The 22,312-nt window shown below is 43.1% G+C and overlaps 1 protein-coding gene across 8 annotated transcripts in view; it reads right to left on the reverse strand.

Moving 5' to 3' along the window:
- The window catches only part of LOC118124395 (triple functional domain protein), a 79,993-nt gene that overhangs the window by 22,291 nt on the left and 35,390 nt on the right, over nucleotides 1–22,312 (reverse strand). For all 8 annotated transcript variants that reach the window (XR_004698728.2, XR_004698726.2, XR_004698727.2 and 5 more), the window contains 24 exons: nucleotides 21,861–21,975; nucleotides 19,934–20,126; nucleotides 17,581–17,685; nucleotides 17,148–17,344; nucleotides 16,374–16,620; nucleotides 15,483–15,605; nucleotides 14,838–15,029; nucleotides 12,797–12,928; nucleotides 12,095–12,325; nucleotides 11,241–11,363; nucleotides 10,008–10,199; nucleotides 9,337–9,506; nucleotides 7,245–7,419; nucleotides 6,765–6,960; nucleotides 3,848–4,014; nucleotides 3,610–3,729; nucleotides 3,312–3,503; nucleotides 3,057–3,206; nucleotides 2,855–2,969; nucleotides 2,054–2,169; nucleotides 1,808–1,930; nucleotides 1,314–1,508; nucleotides 1,085–1,200; nucleotides 285–351 (listed from right to left, as the gene is read on the reverse strand). Coding sequence is in view for 5 of the 8 variants with exons in the window: in XM_035182116.2 (XP_035038007.1) it covers nucleotides 285–351; nucleotides 1,085–1,200; nucleotides 1,314–1,508; nucleotides 1,808–1,930; nucleotides 2,054–2,169; nucleotides 2,855–2,969; nucleotides 3,057–3,206; nucleotides 3,312–3,503; nucleotides 3,610–3,729; nucleotides 3,848–4,014; nucleotides 6,765–6,960; nucleotides 7,245–7,419; nucleotides 9,337–9,506; nucleotides 10,008–10,199; nucleotides 11,241–11,363; nucleotides 12,095–12,325; nucleotides 12,797–12,928; nucleotides 14,838–15,029; nucleotides 15,483–15,605; nucleotides 16,374–16,620; nucleotides 17,148–17,344; nucleotides 17,581–17,685; nucleotides 19,934–20,126; nucleotides 21,861–21,975 (3,752 nt within the window). In the remaining 3 variants the exon portion in view is untranslated. The remainder of the gene's footprint in view (nucleotides 1–284; nucleotides 352–1,084; nucleotides 1,201–1,313; nucleotides 1,509–1,807; nucleotides 1,931–2,053; nucleotides 2,170–2,854; nucleotides 2,970–3,056; nucleotides 3,207–3,311; nucleotides 3,504–3,609; nucleotides 3,730–3,847; nucleotides 4,015–6,764; nucleotides 6,961–7,244; nucleotides 7,420–9,336; nucleotides 9,507–10,007; nucleotides 10,200–11,240; nucleotides 11,364–12,094; nucleotides 12,326–12,796; nucleotides 12,929–14,837; nucleotides 15,030–15,482; nucleotides 15,606–16,373; nucleotides 16,621–17,147; nucleotides 17,345–17,580; nucleotides 17,686–19,933; nucleotides 20,127–21,860; nucleotides 21,976–22,312) is intronic.

The raw sequence follows: 22,312 nt of genomic DNA on the forward strand, positions 1-22,312 counted from the left end.
TTTACCCATATATTCATACAGTACATCTATGTGCAGCACTTTATCACACTTCCCTCACTGACTGCTAGCACAGCCGTAAGGGCAATTTAGGGTTCAATGTCTTAACCAAAGGCACTTCGCCACACCTAATGGAGGAGCTGGGGATCGAACCACAGGCCTTCTGATTAGTGGACGACCCACTCTAACTCCCGAGCCACAACCGCCGACAAAACATTTTCAGATTATGTGTGAAATGTTGTTGCACAACTCAGTTTAACAGTGGTGGGTTGTGACGCTGCACTCACATCCATGCACTCCCGCAGGTCTCGTACGTAGGCCTTTTCTGTCTGAATCAGCTCCGCCATGATGAACCTGGACACACAAAAAGACACACGTGCACAAAATTACAAATTGTCACAATGTCCTCATCCACCCAGAGATAAATCACCATGTCAGTAGCTCCCTTCCCGCCCGTCTGCCTCCTCCATTTACTCTAATGAATAATGAAAGACTTACAGGCCATAAAATGTGGCCATAAACCAGCCACAAATGAATGAAATCATGCTCATGATTTGTGCTGCTTATATAAAATGACAGTCTCCATTTCCTGTGCACTGCATGTTGACTGGTTGGTTCTGTAGCAGAGCACGACTGTTGTGTCTGCAGCTGACACAGCAAAGCAGAGGAGGAAGTTTAAATCACGTAAATCCATTATGTATGGTATACACTGAACGCACTCACTCTTATTCAGAACCACTTACAACTATTGAGAAGTCGGAGTTCAGTGCTGACGTGGCTGTTGACAAGGACACTGAAGACTACAATGAATCAGCCTGAGAAGATTTTTAAGCACTACTCAACTGTTCCTCCTTGTGTTAAACAAGAGGAAAAACGCTGTGTAAATGTTGGCTTGCCCCTTTCTATTAAATATGTAGGATTAGCATGTGCTGCCCAGAAGGGAAATTTTTGCAATGCTCAAGTTTTATTAAGCTCAACCTGGATCCTATTTTAATCTGCTGAGGAAGTTAGTTTAATGCAGTTTTGAACATTTATTCTGTACTTCTGATATCTGAAACTTTGAAATGAACAGGAATTGAGGACATACTCCTTTCTGCGGGCCGACTTGCGCTTCTCCTCATTTAGCTCATGAGCGGCATCCCTCAGCTTGACCTCTGACCCCGGAGCCGTGGCGGGGATGATGTCCAACTGGAGATCCTTACTCTGACACAGACAGAGATTAAGTTCAAGATTAAGGAATTTAAAGAGACAGACTAAGAAGATCAGAATGTGAACTGGCTTGTGTTGTACACCTGAAAACACACATGACCACTTACTGCCTTGTTAGAGTCCGAGGAGATGCCCAGGGCTTTCTCCAGGCTGCAGCGGTACTTGTCCATGCGCAGGGAGAAGTCTCTGTAGCGTTTGTCCACAGCAGTCACCCATTTCTGAATCTCTCCAGCATGACTGTGGCCTTTCTCACAGAAGCCATCAGCCAGCTGGATCAGCAGCTTCACACGTTCCTTAGTTTGCTGAAGAAAAGGAAAGAGGGTGTTAGATGCACGCCCAGGCATACACACACCAACACACGTAGTTTACATAATGCAAAATATTCTACCTATTGAGCTTATTCAGAATAGGACTTTTGATTTTGTTTAGGATGTTTACGTGAGTTGCTAATAGATTATTCCATTCATATTCAGACTATTTTCTTTATCTGGTTAACATTGAAATATTGGTGTCCATGTGTATTGTGTGTGTGTGTGTGTGTGTGTGTGTCTGTGTCTGTGTGTGTTGTGTGTGTGTGTGTGTGTGTGCGCGCGCAGCCAACCTTGGCTGTGATGTGGAAGTCCTCATGCTCCTTCAGCAGTTCCTGTGTGTGGTGGATACTTGAGCCAGTGGAGGTGTGTGTGGACAGGTAAAACTCCCCAGTGTCGTGAATCCACTCCAGAGCCTGAACACATACACACAAAGCAAACAGTTAATTACATGACAACAGAGAGCAGCGTGTCTTCCTGTCTTGTCAGTAAAAATAGATGAAGTAAGTGAACTGTGTGCTCACGACTGTCTCTCTCACCTGTTTGGCGCTGCGTTCAAACACCACATACTGCTGACACTGGTCCAGCCGGCGTTTCCTCATCGTCCAAAAGTGGAGAACGCGATTCTCTCTCTGCAGCAGCTCATTGAGGATATCTGAAACCAACAGAAACACGGACAAGACTCTTTAATGTCATTCATATGCACCAATATCACTCATTTCAGTGCATCTATCATATGCTTGGGCTCCTAGTCTGACAGGTGTGCCCCGACATCCCTTTCAAATAATTAAAGTAACACTTCTTCAACACAATGTATCGGGAAATAAATCATGGATCTTGATGGGGGAAAAAAAATCAGTTGAAGGGGATTTTATACTGGTTGGTAAGTCTGGAAAAACTAGAAAGAGCAGGCTACACTTTGAATAAATGCAACGGATAAATCCCAGGCCCTCCTATCGGTCCTCTCATCAAAGCTATGCCCCCAAAACACATGTACGTGCACTGACTGACAACTGTGAGGAGATGACTTTTCTGTGACTCGCTCGCTAACTTCTGGCTATCGTATCTGCTTCAGTGTTGTACGTCTCTCCAGCTGAAGATCCCTGTTATGCGCGTTGAAAGCCCGGGCAGAGTGCGCTCAGGCAGGCAGGTCAGTTCCAGTACACTAGCTTTTTAGAAAAGAATTCTGACAACTCTATTGATAGACGGTTTTTGGGGTGTGAATTATTCCAACAAATAATATAAAAAGTGTTTGAGAAACTACCTTTGACTTTTAACTAGATCCCTGTGTTGAGGTGTTACCCCCCCAGGTAATGTGAAATGTGTTCTCTGACACTCACTTTTAACCTGTTGCTCTGGTGCTTTGACATGACTCAGCATCCCGGGCATGTTGACACTGTTCCTGTGCATGTACTTGAGGAAGACGTCTGCATTTCTTCTGGCCAGAGTGCACGCCTGATGGGAAAGATTAACACCCACTGAAATCAAACAGGTAACTTGAAACTGTGCACTGGTTTAATCCTGCCTTTTTGTGTGTGTTACCTTGAGGAAAGCCTCCTTCTGCTCCAGGTGTTTACTGATCATGGGGGTGACGTGGTCCGTTTCACAGTTTGGTCCCAGTTTGTCGGCTCCTCCGCACCAGTCCTCTTCTCGCTTATACTCCTGCTCCAGGCTCTCCAACACACTGCACACCTGAGAGGAGAAACACGCTCAGTCAGATGTCTGGAGAACATAATGTTTTCTGTTTTTTATGACATTTTTGGATGAGAGAAAGTCACATTGAATCTGGTCCCCTACCTGTTCTGAGGTCTTGTAGAAGGCCACAGAGGCGTTGACTAGCTTGAGTCTGTCCTCCATCTTCAGCATGAGCTGCTGCCAGTGGGAGGCCACACTCTCTGCACAGTCTCTGATCAGGTCCATGTCGTAGTGGTTGGCCTGGAGCAGAGCCTCCGCCTTCTGCTGAACCTGCAGAGCACTCTGGTGAGTTTTCTGAAGAGAGGGAAAAAAGAAAGAGGTTAGAATTACCCCCCAAAAAACTAGGTACAGACTGGGCAGAAAACTGAGAAACTGATGGGATAAACTAATACCAAATCACCTCAATAGCGTGTTGGAACTGTTCATGTTCCCTCTGCAGTTGTTCCGCTTCCTGCAAGGAGCTGGCTGTTATCAAACCAGCATTCAGCATTGACTCACCATTTCGAATCCAACCCAGAACCTGGACAAAAAATGGAAAGTTGTAATCAGGGCTCAAAAATCTTTCTGAGATCTTGCATGTATGCTGGTACACTGAGGTTGCGAAATCTCAGCCTGCAGGTGGCGCCTTGTTGTCCTACCTGTTTGACTTCAGCCTGCAGGTGTCTCAGCTGGACACATTGCTCCAGGTGCCTGCGGTGCTGCTCAGCTGCCAAGTCCAGCTCTTGCTGTTTCTCATGGAGGAACTCCAGCAAGTCCTGAACTCTTGTGGCCATGTCGACATCCCGGTCGCACAGCAGCTCCACGCCTGGAGGGAGAACACATGGTGATGTTAGTTCTAGATGGATGAATGGGACAGACTTATATCAATGTGAGCTGAAGTTCTGTCCAACCTCAGCCTTCCTGCCACATCTTGTTTCACTGGTTCGATAAATTTTAGAGGGCAACTCTGCAAGCTTACTTGCTAATGGACAATGATTTAAGCTAAGATTTGTTTGGCAGGTCTATTGTCAGGCATGTTAATTCATGTATTAGACCAGGCCTATTCAAATTGAGGCCCGCGGGCCACATGCGGCCCAGAAGCAACCTCTGAGAGGCCCAGCCCGTGGAAAAACAGAGAGCCGAAATTCCTGCAATAGTACAGACCGTGAATGCAACATCGCCGGCACAAATCACGGATGTAATGACTGATTTCATTGCGAGGGTGAATGAGAACTTTGCTGGTCGATAGGATGGACTTGCTCTGCCCACAGGGGTGATGGGTTTTGCCATAGACCCGTTTACTGTTGCAACAGAAGGGGACTCATCCGCCAGAGCAAAGGAAGTGCTCCCTTCCAGCGACGAGTGGAAACTCATACTCAAACTTGTTGACATGTAATCATCCGTTACCATGGCACAGGAGCTTCGCACTAACGGGCCTGCGAGGCTTTGGGGTGATGTCAACGTACACCAGTTCACTAACGTTAAGAAAGTAGCAATCACAGTGCTCAGTATGTTTGGATCAACATACACATGTGAATCAAGCTTTTCACACTCAATACAAAGCAGCTCTGGTTGCCCCCTGACTGACAGCACTCTTCACCAAAGCCTTCGGATTTCAACAGCCACTGCTCTTGTTCAGAACAAAAAATGTCGCTTCTCCCACTAAGAAGCTCAGCAGGGTGACTGTAGTCTACAAATCAACATAACGTGGGATGTGTAACAAAGCCATGCCTAATCAGTAGTACAATTGTATTCACGTGTGTTAGTCCCTGTTATCACTTGTTATGGGTTTGTCCACTGATAGCTTTGATAGCATTGATAGTTTTTACTGTATTTATTCTGTTAAATTCACTTTGTGATGTGCCTGGGTATATGACCAAAATATTTGTTTGAATTCAAAAGGGAAACAAGTTATTGCTAATAATGTGCACTATTTTGTTTTTTATGCACTTTGAGTTGTGCCTAGCTCAGATATGACCAAAATGTAAATTTGTATATTTCAAAAGTGGAATAAAATATTGATACTACCTCAGATTCTGTTCAGTTATAGCATTTATTAATTGTTTTTTAATGCACAATTTTGAGTGATGAATAAACATTACTTGTTTTCCAATACATTCAGTTGTGTTGGTTTAAAATGTGTCATTACCTGCTGCTTACCGGCCGATGAAAAGATCTGGCTCAGCTAAATTTCTTGGTTTGAAAATCTGGCCCAACTGAATTTGTAATTGAATAGCCCTGTATTAGACAGTCGCACCATGTGGCTCCTGTTCTTTATCACCACGTATGAACAGTAGACATACAACCCCCACAGCCCAAGTCTGACATAATCTTATTCCTGATCTCATGTCAGCTAAAACCTACATAAAGTACAGAATTCAGATCACAAAGTCCTGCTACTTCACCACAAACAACCAGTTTAACAGCGAGTGTTACAAACCAACAAGCAGAGCTGCTGTTAGCTGTTCGATAAAGGGAAAGGCTCTCTAAGTATTCTCAGTATGGACATCATGACAGAGCCACCGTGCTCTATGAATCATATCATCAACATGCTCCAATACATGTGACATGATGTCATCGTGCCTCATGTGGTTTTTGAGAGCACCTATTAGCATAAGACCACAGGTGAGTTATTATGGTTAGTGAGTGGGAGCCTCTCATCACAAACACTGACCCAATCCGATCCTCGACACCTACACAGTATCAATATTGAACTAAAGTAACACAGAAATGTATGCAGCAGCAGTGAACATGAGCTGTATCCTTTAAACCCTGAGCTGGAGGATGACTGATGTCTGATGTGGCGAGCAGATGGCAGTCAAACATCTCTTCACTTCGCCACTTCATACCTCAAACTACTTTACAGCACTTGAGATATGATAGATTCTGACAGCAGTGTCACAAGAGGGCAGATGCAAAACAGCTCGATAAAACTGAATTTACCAAACAAAATTGTTGGTGAGACTCAGGGTTACCATGGGTAGAGTTGCGGGAATTCCTCGATTACTAAGCAACGTGGTGTTTTAACTTCATTGTTGCAGAAGTAGCGACGCCCCGTTTACACAGGAACATAAATATGAATTCAGCAGCTTTTTATAAAGATCAGTTCTAAGTGTGATGATTAGAAAACATCAGAGGAGCAGAGTCACTTGTGCTGCGAAATAATGCGCCTCAGTGCAGTGGCGCTGCTAGGGGGCCAGGCAGGGCCACCTTGATGCAGTAAAGGCTGTAATCAGAGTTTGTCCTTTTAAGCCTTAGATAGCCTGAATAAAAGACAAATCAGTGTGGAGAGCACTGACCACTGTCAATCACTTACTGTTTTGAATTGAAAACCTGATTTTATAAATTACAGCACACTTGTAGTAACAGAAACAGTCTATAATACTTTTTAAAGCCCTTTCTAAATAAAAACAGAGTTCATGTTTGTCTGACTGTATCAACTGATGAAAAAGCCGCCATGTGCACTAATATAGAAATTTGTGGATGTGATACATTTAGATGCATCGAGATTCGTAATCGCACCGTGAGGGTAGTGAAGATGCAAACCTCTAACCCTGGGTGGGGGAGTGTACTCACCAGAGGCCTGGACTTCATTGACGTACTGCAGCAGCTCCTGCCCCTGGTGGATGACGTCGAAGGTGAGGTTGTTCATGGTCAGAGCCTTGTCGGCGTGGTGCTGCAGCCGCTGCTCGGCCAGCGTCAGGTCCTCGATGTCAAAATCATTAACTTGACCTGTCAGCTCCTCGTTCCACGACTCCAGGTCTGAGATGATCTGAGGGAAGCACAAAAGATTTTGAGAGGTCAGACACACACCTCGAATATGAACTGATAATGCTAGAAGTGTGAATGTCTGAATAGAAGATCGTTTATTGTAGCTTCTACTTTTTGACCATGAATAACATTAATGTCTTGCTTCCAAATATCTCAGGGAAAATATTGCTTAATTTCAATTGTTATTTTATTTTTGAATTCCCACCACCAGTCCCTCAAAACCTCACTCATAATAGACATACAGTGAAAACACAGAGACACGCCCCTCATCACCAGCCGACTCACGTCAATTGCATCCCTCTCAAAGATCCGTAGCTGCAGGAAGAGTTCCAGTTTGATCTTCCTCTCCTGGAAGAGTTCCTCCATCTGCGCCTGCGCCTCATCCAGCTGCTGCAGGACGCTCTCAATGTGGTTGATGGAGCTGTTGTGGGGCGTCTTGTTGCTGGAGATGGCGGAGTCCCTGGAACAGAAACACACAGTTTAGCAATAAGCTGTTGGAGAAGAGCAGAGCACAAACAGCTATAAAGACACTGATGGGCATGATGCCTTGTGGATGTAGCTGCTCTTAAAGCTGCAGCATAGCTCAGCCTGCAGCGGCTTATTTAGCAGAAACATAGGAAACCTGCAGAGTAGAAAAAAGTGGTTGACTCAATTAAATAGTGGAAATATCAAGGTTACATTTTAAATTTTAAAAATATATTTTATAGACTGGATGTTTATGTTGTGATTTCTCTTAAATGTTCTTTAACTCTTTGAATTCAATAGAAATGGTCCGCCAGAGTAAATGTTGGTCTTTTTCCTTATTGTGATGTAATTTCCTTGTGTCTTCAACTGCTTGATGTCACCAAACTCTAAGCTAAAAGGTTATGCAAGTCAATAAGCCATAACAACAACAAAATATATATAAATTAGAAGAATTAAAAAAAAGGGGTGAAACAGGTCACCTATACATTGATTATATCAGAGGTGTCTAATATTTAAAATAAATTAAAAGCTGCACATTGATCTTACTCACTGAGTCTCGATGGATAAAGTGAGGGGAGGGTCGAAACAGGCCGCCTATATATTGATTATATCGGAGGTGTGTCTAATATTTAAATTAAATTAAAAGCTTCAGAATTGATCTAACTCACTGAGTCTCGATGGATAAAGTGAGAGAGGGGGGGGTGAAACGGGTCGCCTGACTGATTCATCAAACTGACAGATGTACACATGCATGATGCTCACACGCAGACACCAGTGAGCTCATGAGAGGCAAAATACAAGTGAGCAAAGACAGTGGAGGTCGGACTCATCCTGAGTGACTTTGATTCATCAGCGTGACAGATGCACTCCCATACTCACATGCACATTCATGTACGCATGTGTGCACAAACACACATGCAAAGCAGTAGGTGTGTAGAGTTACAGTTGCCTCCCGGTAAGACTGCCGTACAATTAGACACATGCTTATAAAAGCGGACTTATGTAAGAATTCACTGTGGAGCCAATACACCAGGGAAAGAGGGATGGAGAGAAAGAGGAAAAGGAGAGAGAAAGAGGAAAAGGAGAGAGAAAGAAAAGGGCTTGGATGAAGAGAGACTGGAATATCCTAAGTAAAATAAAGTTGGAGAATGAGGGTCAACTGCGTCCACCTCTCCCAACACATCCTCCCATCCTCTCAGCTTTCTTTTTTAGGCTTCCTGAATCTCATTACTGTCTTTTCAGAATTATACTGACAAACTCTTTCCATGCATATATTCAGCTTTTTTCCCTTGTTTGCATATTTACACAAATTTTAATCCCAAATCTCTCAATGTCCAAAATACCCTGGTAAAGCTATATTTAACATAAAATTAAGTCGATTATGCAAGTAAACCTAAAAATGTTTACTCTTATCTTTTTTAAAATTTTCATTGCTACTTAATGGTTCACAGGGGAGCTATGTTTTTTTGTTTTTTTGTCACTGCTGTTGACTTCTCTCGCAGAAAGTAGTTTAATAAATATAGCTTTGAAGAAGAATTGAGCTCCTTTTTGGATTTTTCTAGATATTAAATAGATATCATATATATATGTTATTCTATGGCTGCTAGATTCAACTGTTACTAGTTTAGCAGAGGCTGGTTTCAGATCAGTGTCACGGTGGTTTTACCAGTTTTGGTTTTGCTTCCTTTTCTGAAATGTGTATAACTGTATTGTGGGTTTTAATTCCGGTTTAGGTTTTAGAGTAGAGACTGATCCACTGTTTAAACAGTACAACATATAGAGCTTGAGTTACGTAAAATACGTAGATATGGCAATGGATATTTTCCTAATAAATTTGACAGCCATTTACTTTTTTAGGAATATTTACGAAGGGGTCATCAGAGCTAATCCTTAATGCTTTGCTGTTCTCTACCTGAGCTGCTGGATGAGGTCCTCTCCCTCCTTGATGACGTTGACGGTGACCTGCAGGGTGGTCTGCTGCTGCTGGCCAAAGCGTTTGATCAGATCTTGGACGGCCTCCACAGACTCGGCGTAAACGTCGTCCAGCAGCTCCTTCTGTAGCTCCTCCAGCCATGTCCAGAGCTACAGGAGGACACTTATCAGTATATGTTTTTTCAGCAATTTCATATGATTGAGTTACAGCACAGTGTTTTACATTGGGTTGTGAACATCCTGCTTGAGGGAAATAAAAAAAACTCAAACGCAAGTCGTTGCATTGAGGCCGACACTGGTTTGCACCTCTCAGAGGTACAAAGCCACAGAACAGAAACAAATACACACACTGTGACCACACCATGACACCTGAACAATCAGTTACACACAGTTTCCGTCGCTTCTTGATAAACAGAAGCTACTTACCCTTAACACTGATCTTTATCTCAACCCAATTCTGAATTTAATCATAAACTGCCTTCCTTTAAAACTGTCTCTATGAGACTGGATGACATTTTTTTTTCTCATATATTCACATATTTTATCTGGTAATTATGTCCCTCCTGCTCACAGAGCACGGTGAAAAGCGATCATCCACACAAACACACAGCCCACCATCCACTTCAGTATTATGTCATCCTCCCTGCCTACCTCTTTGACGTGCGTGTGGAAGGCGACAGACATGTCCAGCAGGACTTTGCGCTGCTCCACGCGGCGAACAAAGTCTTGGATTCTGTCTTCTAGCTGGTGGGCGGCCTGGTATATCTCCTCTGGGTCGCACTCTCCCGTCTGGGCCAGCTGCTCGGCCGCCTCCAGTAGCTTGTCGGCATTGGTGTACGTGTTCTAGGCCGAGGACGGGGACAGTGAAGGAGAGATGAATTAGCCCAGGAAGACAATGTGATACAGACTAAATATGTTTTTGAAAATGAGTAGAGAGAGACAGAGCAGAGGCAGGGAGAAAACAACAGGACATGCAGAATACGTATACACTGATAATAGTCAGAGATATTAGAACTGTGCAGAGATAAGAGCTGAGAGGAAATAGAGAGAGAGAGAGGAAATAGAGAGAGAGAGAGAGAAAAGAGAGAGAGAGAGAGAGAGAGAGAGAGAGAGAGAGAGAGAGAGAGAGAGAGAGAGAGAAGGTGAGATAAAGAAGAGAGTGATGCTGAAGATACAATTGGTTATGTTAAGGTGGAATATCAAAAGGGTGATATTAATATTTTACGTTGAAAATACAACATAAAAAAAAGATAGCAATTTACTGTCGTAGCTGTGGTGGAGCTAATTTGAACTATTTTGAACTATTGACAATACATTTTATGCCCTCACCTGTAATGCATGTAAAATCCTAATCTGTAAAGTAACAAGTAACTGTCAAATTGATTTAGCTGATTGATCTTTTTAGGCCAAATACCTTTATTAAAAGTTGTAACTAATACAGCAGTAAGGCCGTAGTGTAAGTCTAAAAGTATAGTTCAATATTTTATACTAAAACTTTAACAGCAGCATACAAAGTGAATCATAAAGTCAGTGAACTGACACAGCTATGCGATCTTTAAAAGAAGTGTCTATCTATCATTGTCAAAATTATGAAACTTTAGCAAAGATGAAAGAGCAAATCAATTGTACTGCTGCATTTTACTGCTAATGAATACAGTTTTTCAGTTGTGCAAGGAGGAATTTAATATTTTTTATAAGTTTTGCGTAAAAACAATACTCAGCAATTAAGAGAATTGATGAAATGGGTACAGACTGTAGAATGTACTGTTGTTTTCCTGAGGTTGTGATTATAAAATTCTGGAAACTACCTGCCATTGCTACAGCAATGACACATCAGCTTGATGCTGACAGAGAAGGACAGAAGGAGAAATGGAACTCAGCTACCTGTGCCACTTCCTCGAAGTCTTCATGTCGTTTCTGTAGGGCTCGGGCTCGGTGCAGGGATTTCCCCACACCTGTGTGTTTGCTGAGAAAGGCCTCGCCGTGGTTTTCTATCCAGTCCAGCACCTGTGCACGCACGCCCACAAAGTTAGACAGACGATTAAAAACAGTCCACCACAGGGGGGCGCTGTAAGGTGGTAGTTCAGTCAAGTGCTGATGATAATTAACAGTGTGTAAGAGAGGAGGAATGACTGAAACAATGACAGGTATAATACGAAGCGTAGCGATGAGCTTTCCTTCTCGTGCTACTCTCCCTGCTCTATGTCCTTCACACTGTTAAAAGACATCTGCATGGACATATGACCCAATTCCATTGCCATAGCAACAGTTGCCATGCCAACATTTTCAGTAAAGCCCGGGATTTTTGGACGTTATGGATCTGTCACATTATCATTTTGATCCATTTGACTATGGCATTCTCATTATTCTTGTTTTTCGACTGGATTTTTCTGCAGAGAACATTTACATTTCAGGCTTTTATCCAATATTCCTTTCCACAGAGGACATGATGTGTGAGGACGAAAGGTTCCAGCTACTTGCTCAAGGACATTTTGATAGAAAACACGGCTGCTGCTGGAATCAAACCCTCTATTAGGCGTACAATCCTTCTAGCCAGTAAGATACCCTGCTATTTTCAAATTACTGTCTAACCCTCTCATATTATACTGAAAACCCCTGGCATCAATTTGGTCCTGGAAATACCACGTGTTTGAACAAACATCTGTATGCATATAAACAAAAACATGTATACAGTATATATAGTGTATATATATGTGTGCGTGTGGGTGTGTGTGTACCTGCTGGACGTCCTGTTGAAAGACGCAGAGCTGCAGACGTTGGTGCAGCCGCACTTTGCGGTGCTGCCAGATGTTTTCCAGCTGTCTCTGGTGGTGAAGAACCTCGTGGATGATGTCCAAGACGTGGTGCACCGCTTTTGAGTAGTTTGCCGAGGCAGTCAGAGAATCAGCACTGCCTGGGGTCAAAGGTCGCTGCAGTTTGTCCAACAGGGCTTTGCCATCTTGGCTCACCTGAGGTTAGAAAAGTGATTGCATTGTTTACTCACAGCCACTACACAAACACACAGGGGTAGGTGGGTATAAGTAGGTATTTGATTTGACCTGCAAACATAAACATCCAAATACAAGCAGCCAGCAAACTGAAGGGATGAATGCATAGGAACACGCCCCATGATTTCATGTTTAGAGACTAAGTGAGTAAAAAGATAATTGATAAATCAAATGAGGAATAAGTGAGAAATAAACATGTTTATCTCTTGCACTGTACAGTAACACTGTCAATGTAAAAGTAGTTTTTTATTTCAAATTATATTTGGTTATACTGTGCAGAATTTGACATGATGCTACATTAAGATGAATTTTTAAGACTGTAAAAGTCAAATTCATATCTCCACAAACAGAGAGAAGTTACAACAGATAATAACCCTAACCAATGGACATATGGTGACTTTCTATTGACATAAGTGTAAAGTGTGACATTACCTCAGAATAAGCAGCAGTGATGTGTTCATACAGGCCTTGGTGATGGTGAATGGCGTCTTCGAGGTCTTGCAGCTCGGAGGGCAAATCCACCTCGCCGCATGCCTTACACCACGAGTCCACGTTGCTCATGTACTGCGGGGCAGGAAGCGCACTTACATTTATTCACACTGCCACTCAGACATTAAGCATTTCACCTGAGACACAGCATGAGACAGTGCCGCTGTTTACATCCTTGTGATGATACCATCAGTCACATGTTAGTCAGACGTACCACAGCACGCGTAAAAATTGCCTGAAGAGCATTTCTGTTACTATTACTGGAGCTTAAAAAATGCAGGAATTTCTTTGTGCATGGTTACAAGCTCTCTGAAGACTGTTTCAGAAGAATTATCTCTGGCTGAATGCGTTTTCCTTGGCCTGTGGTGACATCCTGGAACATTCTGTAACCCCTGAAGGGAGGGAAATAAAATAATCAAGTGATCTCAATCTCATTATTGCCTTTTGAAACATCTCTCCCGTGATAACTGGAATAAGACACAGGGGTTTTAAGATGGAGCTTCTCTGTGTGTGTGTGTGTGTGTGTGTGTGTGTGTGTGTGTGTGTGTGTGTGTGTGTGTGTGTGTGTGTGTGTGTGTGTGGGGGGAACCTCTGGGGGAAAAAGCTGTTCCTATTTCAGTTCATAAACACAGAAGGCGGATCTGATGACAGCAATATTCCAGGTCGGAAAAGGCATACCACCCATGTTTCCCAGTCGGGATTCTGTTTGTGTGCCTTTTCAGGCCATGAATCATTCTATAGTGGCCCCACTAATGAGCAAAGATAACAAATGCTTACATTGTGCTATGTTTATGTAAATATATGTTAATGCAATGCATATGTTGGGCTTTTGAATTTTGATTTAATGAAGCCAAATAGGTATTTTTTCAACCCAGAAAGCGAGTGCATATATGTCCATGTGCATCTATTACAAAAGTGAGGCTGAGTAGCTCAACTGGTTCGTAAGGTGCATCACTGCAGGTTTGAACAAATCCAGTTTCCACTAATCCGGACTTATTCACTTTCTGTCCAAGTGTAGGAAGAGAACATTGATATTGTGGCATCAGCCTTCTCATCCGACGCTCAGCAAGAAAGCCAATTATCAAAGTGTCAATTGGTTTTGTTGAATAAGTAAAACCTGATATTTCACAGCAGTTACAACATTCTTCATCAATAGTTTTATGATATATAGACAACAATGGAGTGGATGACTCCTTCATATCTCAAGCTGTTTTCAGACATGAAAATATTTTATCGGCGTCTACTACATGTATGTTACTGCTTTATTTGAGTTATTTATTTTCTTTGTTTAGTTTTTTTTCCAGTTTTGCGTCTGTCCCTTGTTAGAAGCATCACCAACACATCCATTTGCTTGCGGTGAATCCTCTGGAGGATCTCCTGCTGTATATCTGCTCATTCAGATATTAAACAGAGTTTTTACTAGGGGACTGGGGGCTAACCCTAGCCCCTTCAGAGAATGTGAGGAGATTAGCTGGTGTTCAGTGCATGGAAGCAGCTTCAGATTAGTTTAATTGTTCTTAAGGTAAACAGAATATAGTCTATAATAAAGACTGAATGTGGATGAAACTGTGAGCAGAGTTTGATTTTCTTGAGGATTTTATTATCGTTAATAAATAGAAATATGTTGGGTACTGAAGAATGACACGGCAGGCTCTTTGCTTTCATAACACATCAAATGTAATTACTTGTATCATTAATTCAGAATTGACTTCCACTTCCAATTATCCCTTCCAGCTTCTCTAGAGAGGTTTCCTGCACTTCTTTGTCTTATATTGTATGTAAATAAACCAAATCTCACTCCGTTACTATTTTATTCAAGCAAAACAAACAATTTCTAAAAATGTCAATATGGGCTCTGGAAGAATTGTGATGGACATGATACATTTTTTTCAGATTTCATGGATAAAACTATTTGTCTGCTGAATAAGTTGTAAATTCATTGATAAATTGATAATTAATATATGTACATTTGTGTTGAACTCACCTGGTCACATTTCTGGTGGAAGCTCGCAGACATCTCCAGCAGCGTGCTGCGTTCATCCAGTGCGGCGGCGAACGCCTTCCACTCCTGTTCCAGCTGACCTGAGATCTGCTTAATCTGCTGCGAGGCGTAGTGACCCGACTCCAGCAGCCGGTTACCGACTGACATGATGCGGTTGATATTCACATACACGTTCTACAAAATGGAACATAGAAAGGGGGAAAGTTAAACTGAGGGTTGTGGATGATTTAGGCACCAGTCCGCGGGCGGGACTGAATTATAAAACAGCAGATTTAGAAAAAGAAAAAACGTGAAAAGGATTGAATTGAGTGCTGTGTGTAGAAGGGATGAGGTGAGGGACTATCGGGCTAACGCCATCGTTTTTTCATCTGCTGACAGAGACACTAGCGGCTGATGAAACAGTTTCATAATGGTTATGCAAGTTGGACTGTGGATAAAGAATAGAATTACTTAATGCCTGGTTGTGCTGTGCTAAGTGCACACAAGCAGAGGCACCTCCAAACAAACACTGAAACACAGAACTAAAGGTTGACACTAAGTGCATTAACTATATGATTAGAGAGTGCAGGGCAAGCATTAATACCTGCTGCAGATCAGTGTGTGCATGAGTGTGTGTGCGTGTCTTACCATGCAGTTCATGGCAAAGTGGTTGTGCTGGGTTTGGAGCTCAACGGCGTGGGGGTGGTTGTTGCCAATCTCGGTGTAGCCTGCCAGGAACAAACCCTTGTTGTGCATGATCCAGTCAAACATCTGAGGCACGGGGATGACAGGACAGAACAGACACACACAACCAAATGAAAGGTTAGCCAAACAGAAGAAAACATACACACACAAGGTACGGGAGCACTATTAACTTTCACAGATCACTGCTAGAGCAGGTGAAAACAAACAGCTGGCACTTAGCAGTGTGTGTATATATGTGAGTGTTTCTGTGTAATGCTGCAGTGTGCTCATAGTTGTCATCTTTTCAGGCCAGAATACAGAGAAATGGACTGCCTCTATTAGGAGTATCCTCTCAGGCTCTCCTAGAGAACAACTCGTGGCCTGTGGTGTCCTAGCAACAAGCTCCTACTACTGCAGTGTATCCAAGACCGCAGCTCTCTCTCTGGTGCTGCAATCTGCTATTTTATTCTACTCTTTCAAACATGGATATCTGAATTTCTCTCTCTTCTATGTGCTGCAGCTGTCATCACATGAGTGGTCTCGAGAGGGGGCGGTGTAGGGGGGTGCATACCTTTATACACTACCCTCCACCTGAGGCGGTGCAGGAGGGTGAAGGTATTAAGTTCTTTCCTCCTGTTTTACTTATGAATTTAAGTTTAAGCCACCATTTAAAGGGTCAAAATACTGACATGAATTCATACAGAGCAGAAATCAATGCTTCTCTGTGGGTGTAATTAAGTTTGTTTCTATTGGCAGTGGCCTGCCCTACAGTGATCACAAACTGTGATTATAGATTACCGCTACATCACTGCTCGCACAGAACAACAGCCCTGCTCCCAACAACCATCCACCGACCTTCTCTGCGTCCTGTTCGAACAGGCGGAGCTGAAAGCACTGGTCCAGCTGCAGCTTGCGGACGTGCCAGGCCTGGTGGAGGTGCTGCCGGGTGGAGTGCAGCTTGTCCAGCAGTTGGGTGATGCGCGGCACCAGGCCCTGGGTGTCGGCGTTGCAGACCCCGCTGCTCCCACTGCTGCTGCCGCTGCCGCCGCTGCTCCCGTTGCGGTTGGAGAAAGACTCGCTGCTCTGGATGCGCTGCAGTAACCTGGATGTGGTGGTGAAATATGTTGCATGAGGAATGCGTTGACTTGCCAGCACAGATCGATTTCACTTCGATGAAGCAAAATACAATGAATCCATTCATAAAGTAACATTTACAGGGATTAGATGTTTGTGCTCTCTTTCATAAATGCTTGTTATCTTCAGATAAAACAAGATAATGTGGTATAAGGCTTGACGGAGTGAACAAGCACTTTGTTTGTGCTACATATAGCATTTTTTTTTAATAATTCAAAATGTAATGTGTTGGGACACTCATTGGTCACTGCTATTAACCCGAGTCTCTTTAGACTGTTTTTATTTTAACTCTTATTTTGTAGTTTTTGATTTTATACTGTGCATTTTATGTGTTCTGCTTTCCTCAAACTGCTCTGTGACTAATTCAATTCATGATGGACATAGAAACATAAGCTTAAGAGAAAGAAGAAGAATCATACAACCAAGCCAATAAGAAAACATTTGCAAGAAGGCTGAAGTAAGTCAAACTTCGATAAAGAAAATCTGTGTCCTTACCTCTGACCCTCAGTGTCCAGCTCCTCTATCGGGGCTTTTATGACTTTCTTCTTCAGTGTGGCATGCTCTTCTATCATCCTTCTGGCGCCATCCAGGTCTACGGGGAAATCTTTCCTTGACACAGTTTCCTGCATCTCCTCTAGTCGGGCCAGCATCTGTGTGGCGTGACCTGAGAACTCCTCAAACGCCACACGCACCTGAACGAACACACAGCATAAAATCTGAGCAAAGGCCCGTAAACCAATATTTAATGGTATCTTAAATATTACTGACTACTGCAAGAGTAATACATTTGTTCTCATAAGTACTTTGTCTCGTTCTCTACTTATTGACTATGGTTCTTCTGCAGTTGAATGTCATTGGGGATTACAGGATAGATTTAAAGATCCGCCTGAAGTACAACTTGACTGACAACATGGAAGAACTATCTGACCTCTATCCACTCTTCGTGGTTGTAGTCCAGACTGCCATCGAAGTCCGCCGTCAGCTGGGAGGGGTCCACGACTTTTGTGAGGCCCTCTAGTGACACCATGGTGGTCTGAAGGAAGAAAGGATGGAGGCAAAATATTAAAGAGTGAAAGAGATGGAAGCTTGAAGCTAATTTCAGTCAGTTGAGTGCAGAAGTCTCGTAATCTCTCCTCCTCCCCTGCCACTTTGTTTCTTTACTGACATTGCCCTTGTTATTTAGATCAGACATGAAAAAACCCTGGTTTCAAAAACTAGCAACACAGATTCTTTGCACAACAACTGCTTATTACAATATCATCATCAGAGAAACAGTGAGGAAATGCCTCCCTGTTTGGTTTCAGTGCCTCTGTGTTTCTGCTAAGCCACCTCCGCACAACACCCCCACACACATGGCCAGAGATGGATGGAGACGGAACGATAGCTGGGTAGCTTTGTGTAGGCCAAACAATGCAGAGACACACTGTTGTCCTTGGGTTAAAGAAGCGCTGAGGCTCTTGCCAGGGGAAAATACTGATACCACGTTGTTCACCAATGCTGTTCAAGTTAATTGATTTCTACTGTGCTGAGTGCTGAGAGAGAGATAATTTGTTAATGCTGCATGGGTGGAGTTTTTCACCCGCAGAACCGCACAATTTATCAAAAATCAAAATTGAGGTTGCAGACAGATCTCTGCTTCCTTTCTTTCTGTCTCAACGGAAGGGAGGGGAAATTCTGCATGGATTCCCTGCAAGTACAGTCCGACCAACAGTCCTATATCAAATTTACTCTAGTAACACAAAATGAAAACCTTTCTCCTCATACAACCTTTGAAAATCTACATAAATGTGCCAGGTACATATATGTATGAGGTCAGATGGTGATACATGAAGGCAGACACGCATACAAATGCACGTACAATGCATCCAATCAATGTCCATGAGGCACGGCAGGCCTGCTGGTGATAATTGTGGCCTGCCCCCGTTGCATCTGGCTTTTCTTTCTATCAAACAATCAATATGGTGTCATCAGGCCACAGCGGACCTATTTTTGTATGTGTGGACATGTGAGCAATCAGAACAATTTCCACACCAGTGCGTGCACTCACACAGCTATAGTCAGAGCCGAGAGGGAAACTCGCAGAAACATATTGTACAGAAATCCAGGCACATTTTGTACAGAGAAACAGACTCACAGCACAAATGCTTATACAAACCCAAGCTGATCATTATCATAATAAGTAAGGTTCTTTGATGACAGATGAAACAGGATAGTGGGAAATAGATGTCAAGCCCTCATTAGGAGGGGTTTACTAAACAGTCTTAGAATCAGACGAAGGATTCTTCAACAGCGGAAAACGCACACAGGTTAACACACATGCAGTGGTGTTTTGTTTTTTTAAATTAGCACATTTTGATGCCAGTTTCTAACTATGAACCAGAACATATAAATAAGCCATCTGAATATATTATTAATTAGCTGTGAAAATGTGTTCTAACACTTGACACCATAGACACGTGTCCTCATGATCTGTTATGTGCCGTTTTTGGGTCACATGCGATGAATTCTCTCCTCTGGTAGACAGCTGGCTGGTGATGTGCGCAGCCAAAGCGGCGGGGAGAGGAAAATAATGAAATGTGCTGACAATGAGCAGCTCAGGGGGTAGAGCGCCCAGCTGAAGGCAAATTAAAGGGAAATGGTCGACTTTCTTTTAATTTTACAACACAATAAATGCCAAATATAAAAGTGGGACACTTCGTTTCTGAATCTATGTGCCTTTAAAATGTACTATCAATGTACAATCAATCTGTCCCAGAGCAGCTTTGACTGTTAAGCCTCAATTGTGAACTTCAACTCTCCTCTAGTCTGATATTTTAACTCTTTTTCATCCCCTCTAACAGAGGGTTCTGGCCCCGCTCTCATTCAGACCCATTTCTAACTGTCCTGAAACGGGTCGGGCCAATCGTTTATCTGAAATGGAGTTTGACACAATCACTGTCAGAGCAGCACTGTTGAAGTATTTTCAATAACAACCAAGATGGCTGGCAGTGATGTGGCATTCTGGTCCGTGACCATTGAAAATGAACTGAGAGGTTCCACAACCATTTTAAACTACAAATTGGTTTTGATGACGCAAGGCTGATGTTATTGTATTACCTAGTTTTGTGTGTTGTTACAAGTACAGATAAAAGTTACAAGTTGATCCAATCTATAAAAATAACCGTTTTGCCTATTTCCTTTTGGTGCGGGTCACCTATGAACTGCCACATTTAAACAATTTGAAACCGTAACGCATGCACATCTGCGCTATAGAGAAACATGAACATATCTCCCAATCTCACCTCAAATTCAAACTTAGAGCTGCCAAAATTGGTCCTCTGCTTCTGCCAGAAGTTGTCTGGTTTGATGATGAGGGCGACGTGGATGCAGGACGGAAACGACTCCTGCAGGATCTTCAGCAGAGGCTTGATGCTGTCCCACTTGGAGCCACGCATATCAACGATGACCGTGAAGCCATGTTTACACACCTCCTCGCTGGGAATGGATAGGGATCGAGGTCAGCGAGAGTGGGAGGAATTAAAGAGAAGAGAGGAGGAGGGAGGGAGGCGTGAGGGAAGGAGGGAGGGGCAGAGAAGAGATTGGAGAGAGTATAATCCAGAGAGAGAGAGAGAGAGAGAGAGAGAGAGAGAGAGAGAGAGAGGAGACAGATGACAGGCGTGGGAAAGGATGAGAGAGGGATGATGGAGGGAAAGAGAGAGGAAAGGAGAGAAGAGATAGAGATGGCGATAGAGATGCAAAAGAAAATAGAGGGAGAAAATGAAAGAGAATCAAAACAGTGAGATGACGCATGTTCTACTGTATACTGTGAGAAGCCTACGCAGCAAGCACAGCCGCCCACGCTTCCACACACACTCACACACCCACACAGACACCTGCGACGAACGACGCACAATTGTGTACAGAAACATAACAACACAAATCAGCACATTGGTGCATCAGCAACCTCGTTGCCTGTGGTGCTCTGATTAGAACATAACTTTACATACACAACTACATCCACACACCTCACACTAAAACACGCAGATGATTTTTACTAAATCAAAAAAATATATAATTTGTCTTAATGATCTGAGGAGAAAAAAGATTTTGCTGTTAGTTTGGAACCATCTGTCAACATTAACCTTATATCTTTCCCACCAAAACTAGTTCACAACCCTGGATTGTTTTGTTTTTTAACTTCTAGTAATTTTATACATTAGAAACATCCTAAACACTCATCATATATTTAGACAACTATATAATATATTTTAGCATCCTTCTATTATTGAATCTTTTAATACCTGCATCGTTTTCCAACCCTTCCTCTCTCTGTAAACAGCCTGTCAGTAGAAAGTCAGTGTGCAGCAGTGTGCAGATGTTTCCCAAAATAGAACATCTTCAGTCACCCAAATCCACAGTTAAAACAGATTCAAATATGCAAAACGTGCCACGATGACTGTGAGGTTTTAAACGCCTGGAGGACATAAAGGAGTTCAAAATGAGATTTTCTCCCATTTTAAACTGTGCAGACATAATGTGATGACAGACCTAAAGGGAGACGAGAGCAGACGGAGAGAAGATGGATGGATTAAGATGGATGGAGGGAAGAGGTGAAGCTGGATTGAAGTAGTGAGCCGAGGGGAGGAGAGGAGAGAGCTTTTACCTGCGAGGTGAGGAGCTACTCGTCCACACTAACTGCTGCTGCTGCTGCTGCTGCTGCTGCTCCAGCTACTGCGACACTTTGTTTTGCTTTCACACACACAGATTTGCTCACTCGCTTCCTCGCTCACACACACCTCACACATGCGCTCTCCGTCGCTGTCACTTTTAATCCCCCCCTCCTCCTCTACACTCTCTCTCTCTCCTCACTGCTTTCCCTCTGTTGATACCTCCTTCCCGCTCTTCATTTGCTTTCGGTTAGACATCCCTCTCTTTGCTCAGGCTTTCCCTCTCCGTCTCAGCATCTCACGATGTCTCTTAAACGGATTTTTGGCAGCGAGGAAGCTGCAGCAAGCTAACTCTTCTTGAATTATTTCTCTCTCCACTCCTCTTCGGCCCCTCCCATGCTCATCTCAGCTCTCTCACGTGTTTGCTTACAGGGCCACTTGCTCCGGGTGTTCTCTTGGAATCAAAGACATTGCTTATCGTCCTCTTGAGGAAAATAAACAAAAACAAGAAACACATACACATTTTGCACTCACACACAGCTTACAGAACAAGATGTGTTACCTGGGGATGCCGGCGAGGTAGGCGATCAGTCTCCTCAGATCGTCCGTTCGTATTCTGTCATGGTTGCTGCGTGATGGAAACGTTAACACAGGACCACCACGTCTGTCTCTGCCACCTGAGGCGACACACACACACACACACACACACACACACACACACACAAGCAGCAGTTTCATACAGTGTTCTATTGAAAAGCAAATGTCAAAAAGCTATTACGACATTACCTTGAGTGTTTATATTTGCTTCACTGAACCAGCATGAATCTAACAAGTCGGCTAATCCAATAAATGAGTGTTCGGCTGGATAAATGTGAGATGCTGAGCCTGCTAAATAGAAACACCCTTGGCAACAGATGTATAATTGAATTGATTTACAATTTGCTCAAATGAAGATCCAAACTGAAAGGAATGAAGTCTAATATTACAAAGCAGACACTCAGAAACAATCACGAA

This window comes from Hippoglossus stenolepis, chromosome 17 (genome assembly GCF_022539355.2).
Source record: "Hippoglossus stenolepis isolate QCI-W04-F060 chromosome 17, HSTE1.2, whole genome shotgun sequence".
Lineage (NCBI taxonomy): Eukaryota > Metazoa > Chordata > Actinopteri > Pleuronectiformes > Pleuronectidae > Hippoglossus > Hippoglossus stenolepis.